Consider the following 12398-nt stretch of genomic DNA (forward strand, 5'->3'; position numbering starts at 1 on the left):
GACGTATTATCAAGACGTTCAATTGACGCGACAGCTTGGATACAGCTTGAATGAAAACATACATTTCGATCCAACAGCCTGTTGCATGCAACAACTCAATAAATTCAAGTTGGTGCAAGCCGAATACCCAGTGCGTTGTGATTACTCCGACTTATTGCATAGGCGCCTTTGCCTGGCCAGAAGCATTATCAGTCGTCATCTTTTCTTATTGCGATCATGCAGATCTCCCATTGAAAGGAGGACCAGAGCAGGCAATGTGTTTGCCACGTGGTTGCTGAGACAAAAATGAAAAAATACAAACAAGAACGTACGTTACCCAAGTTTCGTGTGTAGATATATGCTACCCATCAAAAGTTTAGACTCACTAGTGTAAATGTAGACACATACTTCAGTCAACTCACTCTAAACTAGATTTTGCAAAATATTCCATACTGTTTAAAGGAACTGTTTACACATGAACTGATGTATTGTAAAACAAATTCGTAACGTTGAAAAGATTATTGTCATGAGTTGATGAAACTACGTGAAAATTGACGAATTCTTAACAAAACTTGACACCAAAATGCAGCTGTTCACCTGCACGACATTTGCACATGCTTTTCAGCAATTTGATGTATGTTCCTCGTGCAATTCATCTGCATAAGGTTTGCACTTGGTTCCCCCAAGTTAGTGGAGAAATTCATCTTCGATGTTACCATGTATATATACATAACATATAGTGAGTGCTTTAAGTGAGTCTAAACTTTTGATGGGTAGTAAGTTTTAAGTCCCAAGTTGGTTCAACCCTGCGACTGCTGTTGTCAGTTCTCCTCCTTAGTAGGTATTTTTGTCCTGCCCTCTCAGGAATTGCCAAGTGTTGGTTAGAGTGTCCACGAAAGGTGTCTGGTCCAGCCATACTGATGCTTGGTTTCGTGTTGATCATCCTCTCATTACACACATTCCTTACTTTCACTGGACGAGACGCCAGCTGGAACTGACCCATAACGACACGGTCGCTAACGCATAACGACATGCTCGTTAACACATGGAGACATGCACGCTAACACATGACGACATGCACGCTAACACATGACGACATGCACGCTAACACATGACGACATGCTCGTTAACACATGGAGACATGCACGCTAACACATGACGACATGCACGCTAACACTTGACGACATGCTCGTTAACACATGGAGACATGCACGCTAACACATGGAGACATGCACGCTAACACATGACGACATGCACGCTAATACATGACGACATGCTCGTTAACACATGGAGACATGCACGCTAACACATGACGACATGCACGCTAACACATGACGACATGCTCGCTATGGTGAGGCATTCGCTAGCTAGAAATGACACATAACGACACGGTCGCTATCACGTGTAGATATGCTCGTTAACACATGACGACATGCTCGCTAACACTTGTTGAGACAGTCGATGGCTAGAAATAACCATAATGGCACGGTCGCTAACACATGACGACATGCTCGCTAACACTTGGTGAGACAGTCGATGGCTAGAAATAACCATAATGGCACGGTCGCTAACACATGACGACATGCTCGCTAACACATGGTGAGACAGTCGATGGCTAGAAATAACCATAATGGCACGGTCGCTAACACATGACGACATGCTCGCTAACACTTGGTGAGACAGTCGATGGCTAGAAATAACCATAATGGCACGGTCGCTAACACATGACGACATGCTCGCTAACACATGGTGAGACAGTCGATGGCTAGACATAACCATATGAACATAATGAACACACTCGCTAAGGCGCGACGAGACTGGCTAACACAGGACGGCATGCTTGCTAACACATCACGGGAACTGGCAGGAAGTGACACATGATCATACGCTCGCTATGTAAACAACACCTGATGCAGTCACTGACACATGGTGCTAGTGGGACATAATGTCACACACTGTTCACACAGGATGACCAATAGAAGAGACATGACGAATAATGCACTCGGAAAAGCGCGATGAGACACACACACGGGACACTCACACACACACGATGCTTCGCTGATAATGGAATCTGCTCACGTGGGGCATTGTCTTGCTGAACATTAACGACTACACGTTCTTAAATTCCCGATGCTGAGTTCATTGCTTTTGCGTAATCTAGATTGTTTTTGGTTTCATAATATATATGAACAGGACCCGGTGGTACAATTCCTTCACTGCTTTATACCACTATACAGGGGCGGTGGGGTAGCCTAGTGGTTAAAGCGTTCAGTTGTCACGCCGAAGACCCGGGTTCGATTCCCCACATGGACACAATGTGTGAAGCCCATTTCTGATGTCTTTCGCCGTGATATCGCTGGAATATTGCTAAAAGCGGCGTATAAAAATATATATAAATCCACTCACTCACTCACTCACTCAATCAATTATATCACTGTATATAAAAAGCGCGCAGGAATTCTACCACCGGATGCCGGACGTAATGTTACATGTTGGTTCGACAGACGTAATATTACATGTTACATCAAAATATGACACTCTTAAGTTTGTTGACCTTCGACCCCAGCCTGTCATGTAGCTGATTATATGGTAAATTTAACCTTGCTGTAAAATAAACCAAATCACGTGGGTAATTACCTCTGACATCTGGGGTCGTTATCGCTGGCATGTGGTGGCCACGCAATAGGCTTGAATATCATTACTTTTGGAAGTGTGTGTTTAGATCGCCGAGGAACAAAATTGCCAAAGGCGTGTGTTTTTTCACGCGGAGTATAACCTATGCAACGAGTTATAAATAAATTCTTATGTTCTGCATGTTTGATATTCAGACGTAGAATCACAGTTTGTATACACATGATCTGGGCCGCGTCACTTCTGTGTTAAGCCCCGAATGTTGGTTAGTTAACATTGGACAAACTTCAAAATTGAGAAAATATTATCTTGTTAACGCCACTTTTAAATTAGCTTATGGATGCTGCGTGCACAATATCTGTATCTGAAGGTGTTGTATACATACGTAGTCAGGGCACTCATACTGCTTAAACTGAGCCCTCAACATGGGTGTGTATGTACCGGTTACAGTCGTCAAGTAATTGCATCAGACCTAGGGAAATCAGCCAATTTTATTTTCTTTAATTGAATTGATTAAATGCCATCGGCAATTTGCAGACTCCATTTTTTGCAGGAAAGATTTAGTGCTACCTAATTCCGATCTCAAGAACTGTTCGATTATGTGTCGGATGGAATTTTCGAAAACGAGAATTATGCATCAATGGATCACAAGCATAATTAAGTTAATTATATCCTCACAATTTCATGTCATATGATCAGATCTACCATAGCTTCAACAGGTTGTCGATGACGTTATGCCGTTAGCTTTAACGACCACTTGGAATAATTGCTGAATTCAGCATAAACGATGACAGTCATCTTTAAAGCCGATTTGTGATCGAAATTCTGTCCATGCTCACTTCTATTGATTACATATTTCAAACATCGAACCACAAAAGTGGAATAGCATGCCCTAGTGAGCAAGGCTTTCTGGAAATTCCTACTTCAAAACTCTTTTTTCACTATTTTGTCATTATGTATATGTTTTGAAACTTGGTCCATGCTCAGTCAATACATGCACCCGTTTTAATGTATAAACGCTAAGTAGCATAGTCACGTAACTTGTTTAGTGTTTTGGTATGAATTAATCTGAAGCTCGTCTCGTGCCAGGCGCGAGCCCGTTACCGGAGCCTGCTGACTTTGGGAAAGTTAATTAGGCAGAAGTTAAGTCAGTGGAACTGGTCCGTTCATTAGATGAATAGCGTTATGGCAGTAGAACTAGGCCGTGTAATGTTAAGTGTGAGACGGGATTGCCTCGATACATTACCGCCATATACATGGGCTTATCACGCTACATTGAAACTGCATAGGATTATATGAAATGTCTCGTCAATTGCTATCTTCAACGCTAATGAGCCGGAATGCATATACACAGTTATTTTAGTCTTTGACAAGAGCTTTGGAGCCAGCATGACAACGTTGTTAATTTGGATGACGAAACAGCTCGTTTTGTTAATAAAATTGTTTTATGTAAAAAACGTGTATTAATTCCATTTGCTGGCTTGTAGATCATCTTCGTACTGTTTATCAATCATATGGCACCAACCTTGACGGTCCATGAGTTGGATCTTTTTTGCAAAATGCGAATAAACGGAGACCAGATTCTAAGAATAGTTACACCTACTGCAATATTCTGTACCCTTTCACATTATTGCTTGATTAGCATCGCAGTTGTCTGTGTCAGATTCGTGGGTATTCTGCTGGAGGCTATAGCCACAAAGCATCCGCAAAGTATGCGCCGTGTCGATATGCAGACAGTAATAGATAGTTCACCTGCCTCCCAGACACGTCTTCGACCGTTTCATGCTGGCTTTCATGGTTATCAGCTGTTTTGAAAGCATGCCAAACTTTCGACTTCTCTTGTGGAGTGGGTGAAAATATTTTCATAGTTATCTAAGAAGGGTTGATTGATATGTGCGCCCTGGCAAACCCCTTGTGCGAGTCTTACCAATTATCTCCCTTGAATTTGTAATCTGTCTTCCTCGTATTTCTTATTCGGATTAGACTGAAATGATGAATCCCTCTAATATTTTTTCAGACCTACACACCAACCGGTTTTGATACGTTCACATCCACCTATAACGTATCGGAGACTTACAGGATACAGATCAGCATATGGGATACATCAGGTAAGAGTTACCTCCCCTTTCTAAAAGGCTCGCTGGCTGGTTAATTAGCCAAACTGTTACACGGGTCGTGTGAAAATGGAACTAATACCCATGATGTAGATTCTCCATGATAAGAGGTCTCAGTACCATGTGTGACATGGATTATGAAAAACATATGTCCATTGCCAAGTCTAATGCATCTCATTCATCACACGGCGGATATTTTCCTCTGTGAAGGTGTTGGTTTCAATCCAAGGGACGTTTATTAACAAGTCATACACCTAATGAGTTAGAGGGACGGTGTCAAGGGAAATTAAGCAGATAACCTCGTATTGTGTTTGTCTTTAATCATGTTAATTGTAGGCCTTGTAGATGAGGCGTTTGGGTTTTGAGAGTCAGGAAATCAACGCGGCGGGGGTTGACGTCACATACTCTAAGCAATGGAGGGAATGGGGACCATTCTGTTCAAGAATGTCATGTTGCTTGCAGACTTTAGCGCGGGATCGTGAACATGCTGGGTTCACTTTGGGAACACGCAGGTGTTCGCTTGTTTCAATAGACCAAAGTCATTATCTAGACAGATAAACGCACCGCCTGACACCAGAGAGATAGTGTCACAAGACGATGTACGATGTAAGCATTTTTGTCAGAATTAGGTTGCACAATAACTAAAGACGTTTTGTATCTTTGTCATACAGAAATTTGGTATCAATAAGAAACCCTTATTGCTTCTACTCTCCTGTCTAGTGGTTAAATCGTCCGTTCGCTAAGCCGAAGGCAAGGACTCAAATCCCTGTAGAGTTACCTTGTGTGAAGCGATTTCTGCTGCCTACACCCTGCCATGAACTCTCACACTCCACACACACACACACACACACACACACACACACACACACACACACACACACACACACACACACACTCTCTCTCTCTCTCTCTCTCTCTCCACACACACACATACACACGCATGCACGTCGTCATTTGAGCGAAATATTCTCAAGCACGACGTAAAACCCAGTTTCACCTCACCTCACCTCTCCACCCCCCACCCCCCCCCACACACGAACACACATACACACGAACACACACACACTAGCACTAACACTCTCACACACTCTCTGTCTCCAAACTCGACCCGTGAAGATCCGGGGTAGAATAGGTGTTCAGCAATCCATGCTTGCCACAAAAGGCGACTATTCTTGTCGTAAGAGGCGACTAACGGGATCGGGTGGTCAGGCTCGCTGACATGGTTGACACATGTCATCGGTTCCCAATTGCGCAGATCGATGGTCATGCAGTTGATCACTGGATTGTTTGGTCCAGACTCGATTATTTACAGACCGCCGATTGCTGAGTGCGGCGTAAAAGTAACCTCACTCACTCACTCACTCCCCACACTCTCTATCTTTCTCTCTCTTGATTTCTCTCTTTCTCGCTCTCTGTTATGATTGTTTGAAACATGAACGTAAAGACGAACGTGTACAGGAACAAATACGTTTTATCCATAGCTCCTACTTCATATCCAGGCTGCTAAGTCTTCCACCGTCGGTGGTTCTCCTCTGGTCCACGTGGTTGCTAATGGTTTTCCATGACGTGTAAATGTTACAGCAGATTACTTCACAGTGGGGCTGACTTATCTCATTCAGCTACTCGACACTTGCACAACACTCATGGGGATTGTCAATAAAAATTCCAGAGATTTCGCTGAACAGGGTAAACAAGGTGTCTTTCAGCTGACGGGCAATATCAAAATGTGCCAACATTCTCAAAACACTGAAGACAAATTGTAATTTAATGCATTTCCGCAATGCTTTGCATAACATCCCTTTGATATACCAAGGCGTTACTCAAGCAAATCCACAGCATATGTAGAAACAAAGGTTCGAGTGCGTCTGACTTCCGAGAGGGTTATGTTTACAGGTGCCCGCAATCTTAACTTTAGGGGCATTCGAATTTAAGATGGTGCATATCAATCCAGTTGAAGATTGTCTACCGGCAATGAACCCCAACTTCATGAAGGAAAATGGAACTTTAGCGTTAGCTAAACAATGTGTTTCGTGCTCTTCCGTTTTTGTTCGCGAAAAACATTTCTGAAAATGTACTGCGTAACCTGTACCTCTAGTATCAGTTTCCATCTGCGAAAACTTAACGTTAACTCATTATGCAACAAAGCTACGGTCTTGGACTCAGTAAACTTGCCGTTGTGCCTTGTAGGGTTCTTGCGACTGGTGCAAATTGTGAATGGCGGGAGATGCTGGTAGAGCTGGACACGGTTACCCTGTTCATGGGCACGTAGTGGTCGCTCACTATTAGTGGTCAATTCATTTATTTTTCACCATTATTATAACAGCCGACTGTCGAGTTTGATTATTCTCTGCTTTTGATATGGGAAACAGTGGACTCGCTGTTGGAATAGTGCTCAGACTTGTCAGAATATTGGCATGAATAGACGTGGTCCTGTTCATATGCAGTTCACCAACGCTGCTGTTGCAGAGTAGATGGATAGTTGCTGTATTCGGCAAACTTAGGCTTCAGGCCCAGACCCACTGAAACACATGTGATGAAGCAGTGTCCTCGTACCGAGTGATTCGGGATCGTATAATGCACTCCTCTCAGAAAAGGAGAGCTTTATGAAAAGGGTCGTGTGTTTTTTTTCGAAAATACACATCTGTTCACCCAGCAGTGCATGGGTACCCGGTAGGATCTGATGGTTATGCGGGATGCGAACCTATCTCTAGGATTGCTTAGTATCTCGGAGTACCGAGAAAACAGTGAACGAGGTTATGGTCGTTATTCCCCGAGCATTGTTATCGACATCGATACATTTCTATTTAAATGCATTTATTGTCATCGATATATGGCGAGCATAGATAATAGTAACTCGATTCCCAGCGCGAATCCTATCAGACTAAACAATACCGAGTATTCATAACAAGGTTGTCTGTGGCCTGCTGTTGTAACAGAATCTCACCTACACTCTTGACCTGTTGGCGAAGGTCAACGTGCTTCCAATGTTTTATTAAAAAACAATCGAAAATCCAGGAACCACCTCTCTGCCCGGAGACGACTGGTAAGCGGGTCTGGACGGTCACTTCCTAACGAAATCCCACGAGATTTAGGAATACAATAAACACAGGATCGGACTAGTGTATAAATGGAAGCCTTCCCCCAGCCAAAGAAATTGGATTTTTTTCAGAAGCGCAAATCTGCCAATGTGGTATTAAGGGTCCCCGCACCGTGAAATTAGCAAACATAATTAGTTTTTTTTTGTCTGGCTCTTTAAACATGTTAAACGGATTTTATATTTTTTTGTGAAAATCTGATTCAAGTTTGATTGGCATTTGTGATTTTGGGGGGAAACGCGGTTTTGTTCAAAGAGATCATGAGTTAAGAGTTTATTTGAATAAAAGGATTTCTCAATTCTCAAATGTGGCTTGTATCGATTTCGTAGGCAGCAAGTGTATTAGTGTTGGTTGTGTTTCTCCCCTGGGTCCACAGTTGGCAAGGTCATCGGTTCTTCTTGAGGATTGGGTGGCAGGAAGGATATTCCGAGTGTCACTTTAAGAGGATTAAGGTGTTGGATAGGACTCAAGTGCACCGTGTCGCGCGTTGGATATCAGCTCACACATATTCCGATTTGTAAAATTGTAATTTAAAAAAACAACCAAACAACATAATTCATGGAAAAAGGCAGAACAAGTAAAAACAGCTACACCCGTGCAGATTTGGAACGCATTCCGATCTCTGGTATCAAATCCTGATTTGAAGACGTCTATTAATTATCATTATCTGTTCTCTTGAAACCAAGTGCCCAAATCATGCCACAACAACGTCTCCAGCCTATTTCAAGATAGGTGTGTGCGCTTCCTACACCCCTAAACACTTGACCTTATCTCCTGGCAAAGGGAAAGACCTGTTCTGTCTATGACATACCGTCGAGTTGAGCAAACAACATCAAGTGGCTTGACTTGAAATATGTTCTCACGGAACTATCACCGTGTCCTGCCCAGCATATTTTTCTTGTGAAAAGAATCTTTGTCATAGAGACCACTCCAAAGCACTCCAACTGTCTAAACTATGTCAGATAAATCCCGATTGCCGACCGCCACTGCATGATATTTATGTTTTATCTTGGCGATACCGCAGTGGTTGTACTGAAGAAGATAGGTTTATCGCCTTTCTATTAAATTAAAATATGATAAACCCAGCCCTCAGCTGTTTATTGAGCCATGGATAAATTTTGATTTGTAAATGGAAATATACATGGTTTGAGTCTTGCGATGGAGCTGTGTTACAACCCTTAGAGAACTGATTAAGTCCTTGCCACCGAAAACCTGGTGATTTGTGTATTGCTGACAACGTGTGTCACACTAAAGCAATTTGATGTGAGAAGTGTCATGCGATGTCAGACCGTTTATAATCACTACAGCCTCTGTGCAATTGCAATAGCGCTGTAGTGCAAAGATTCTAATTCAACAAGGAAAATGTGTTCATGTTATGGACGTCTTTCCAACACAGGCAGATTTGAAATTGTCAGAACAAGTCGCTAATCCTGTGCATCTTCCATCAACAGTTTCAGGTTCTTTTAACACAACAAAAGCTTCAGTCAACCAGAGATATCCGCCGTGCCTTAATTAGCATTACTTCGCCAATGTTAAACATGTGCAAATCACACCAAGGTATTGTTGGCCAACCCCGATGAAAGCTTCGGTGATACGTGCCATAACATTAGGATCCCTTGCCCGCCCCATAACGACCCATTGTCCTACAATTGAGACAGTGTGCGGATCATTACAAAAATGTTCACGCGGGGCTGTTGAATGTTACTTCTTTGCACGTTTTTGCTAGCAAAGGCTGAAAAAGTCCAGTCCTCTGCATGTGTGCTCACAGTGATTTCGGCAAATAAAACTGCATTTCTGCAATGTATTGAATATTCTTCCAACCATTTTGCACGATTAATTATACTCCTGGCGTCAATGTTGACATTTTATTTCACGGCTTGACCCTTAAATGTGGCCAGGTTTCCTGTCAAACGAAGCCAGACCTATCGACATGCCATGAATCTCTTGCTGTCATTCAATGCTGTGCTTACCAAACATATTCTTCTAAAGGTCAGAAGGCTCACATTGTATGTCGTGCTCTTATACAATTATAGCTTGACACAAACCTAAATGGCCGAATGAAATCAAACAATGGCTAATGGTTTTACAACATGATCGTTTAACTATGTCCACAGAAAAGAACAAACAAAAGACAAATCATGTCCAAGTATATAATTTGCCTAAGGGTGCTGTGATGGCCATGAGCTCACAATGGCCAAATGACCCCCCGCCAGAGTGATTAGGCATCAGTTTTAATGATGGTCGCCAGTTGGTCCGACCAACGTATTGTTTATTGTTCCAGCTATACAAGTGTATGTTTGACCTGTATTTTGAGGGCAGTTTATCACATTAGCTGTAAACAGATGAAGGCGAGCCTTAGTCAAGACAGACCCAACGGGTATCATAAACTGCTGGCTCAACTAGACAAGATGAAAGTGAAGACTATATCTATCGTAAAGCTTCCGGTAATAATTTCTCACAGGGTAAACAAATAGAAGATTCTTCGCTTTTCATATCGGACACGCGGAGAGTTGTGTACCGTGGCTGGCACTGCATTGCATTGATACAGATTCCACGAGTAAACAGCAATCGGCGTTCTGTTTATGTTTTCACCCACTATCTCTAGTCTTTGAAGAAAGCCATTTAATTTGCTGACAAGGAATTTGACAATTTGGACACTTTAATCTCCACATGCCTTATGTTATCCATGTTTTTTTATGAACGACTTGCTAAAGAAAACTGATATTTGTAAATATTTACATATCGGTGTTTCTTATTCCAATCATAGAACAACACCGTATCATCAAAAAAGAAGATGGAGTAAGGATTAGAAAACAAAAATAATAATCATATTCTTCAAGCCAGTTTTCACAATATGCATGCGTGTAATGTATTATATAAGCCCCCACTGTTTGAAAAGATTAAAGGTTACGTTTCTTCAACTATGGCCCTTGTGCCTTACTCTTTCGGTTTTATAACCATTTCCTATCTATGACAGCTAAATGAATTCCAAGAACATAGCACCTCTGTTATCACATTGTCGTGATATTGCACCTCTTGTTTAAACTTATAACCTTGCCTTTTAGGAATAATAGAACTCTGTATCGTCAACAAACAGGGCCCGGCCTTGTTGCCGTGTCCTCTCCCCTCCCACAACCCTCCGCCACCCCTTCTCTGGCTTCCTGTTCATCTTAGCAACCAAATGCCACACAGTTCCCGTGTTGCCCCGCCCTGGGGGTAATTCGAGGCCGGTGTGTTTCTATGCACAATCTGTTCCAATCATGATAGGAATTATTTACTGTCAAACGAGCATTACCAATAGCAATGGTTAGAGTGTCCCGCCCCTACTCATCCCTTTATACTGTTGTCAGTGTCGGAGAGACATATTGGACAAATTTCACCGAAGGCTGGATGTGTAATTTGAGAATCCAATTATTTGCGTTTACGATGTTTTCTCATTAAATTGCCAACATTTGAAGCCTATACTGAAGGCTATTAATCTGAGAATGTGTATACTTCAAAATTTTAAGAAATCAACTCACTGTCTGTAAATGTTAAGCATATACCATTATTAAACAATGAATGTTAGGTACATGTTTTGAGGTTATCTTAAATATGCAGTTTGCAATTGCAATTATTATCTAAAGTGTATAGGTTTCACTAAAAGAAACTTATAAATATGGATTAAATGGGCTGAAATATTTGCAGTTAGAACATTTTCCCGAGGCAATATTGGTATACTAGTATATCGTCTTGAAACTAGAATTTGATCCAGCCAAGTGAACATGCCTTGGGACGACGAGGTAGTTGCAACATAACATTTCCCAAAAGGCAGTCCTTTCTACAAAAATAACAAATCTCTACCGTCCTCACGTTCATTACATTGGTTTCTTTGTTCAGCACTAAGATATTTCCACAGTCCCATTCTTTCTGTGGTTAGGTCAAACTCATGGAATCTGAAGTCATTCCTGTTTACTGCAATTACGACAAGGAAACCCTACAATTCCGTCTTTTGTGCCACTAGCGATCACAAGTAAATGTCAGGGAAATCACATGCTGACGTGAAATCGATGGCGAACTTCATCAAATCTGACCACTCCAATATTTTGACGCCCCTGGCTAAAATAACAGGAAAGAGGATTATGGTTTTGACAGCTCTAATGGACGGTTGATAGAGCTAAGGGCCACATTTTGACCGGCGACTTGAAGTATTTCTCCTCAGCTCTGGAATTTCCCCAGTAGCGGCTAGATAGTTAGCCCTCTTGTCCCCTGCCCTTGTCTATTTCCTATTACACATGTCTTACTCTCGTCATGTTTAACCTCGGGGTTATCAGAAGGATGCGGAGTTTGCCCTGTGTTATCAGTGTTCCTTCGAACGCCACAAAACAACGTGTCATGAACTCTGGAAGGCTATTTCAATCCATCATACTTTTCTTATCCCATGAGACCTTTTTTGAAAAGGCAGAAGCTGTGCTACATGATCCATCGTTCGTTCGTAAACGGTAAAACTGAAATAATGTTTCAATCAAATGTATCAGAAGTTAGGTGCACAAGTTTGATATACTCTGCTGTCTTCTTTTATGTGGTTGATATATATCCG

The 12398-nt window shown here is 42.0% G+C and overlaps 1 protein-coding gene across 1 annotated transcript in view; it reads left to right on the plus strand.

Moving 5' to 3' along the window:
• The window catches only part of LOC124274200 (rho-related GTP-binding protein RhoN-like), a 44071-nt gene that overhangs the window by 17318 nt on the left and 14355 nt on the right, over window positions 1-12398 (plus strand). The window contains exon 2 of the mRNA XM_046709510.1: window positions 4628-4718. Within this exon, the coding sequence (XP_046565466.1) occupies window positions 4628-4718 (91 nt within the window). The remainder of the gene's footprint in view (window positions 1-4627; window positions 4719-12398) is intronic.

The sequence above is a fragment of the Haliotis rubra genome, unplaced genomic scaffold (genome assembly GCF_003918875.1).
Source record: "Haliotis rubra isolate DU_JTF1 unplaced genomic scaffold, ASM391887v1 Scf104, whole genome shotgun sequence".
Classification (NCBI taxonomy): domain Eukaryota; kingdom Metazoa; phylum Mollusca; class Gastropoda; order Lepetellida; family Haliotidae; genus Haliotis; species Haliotis rubra.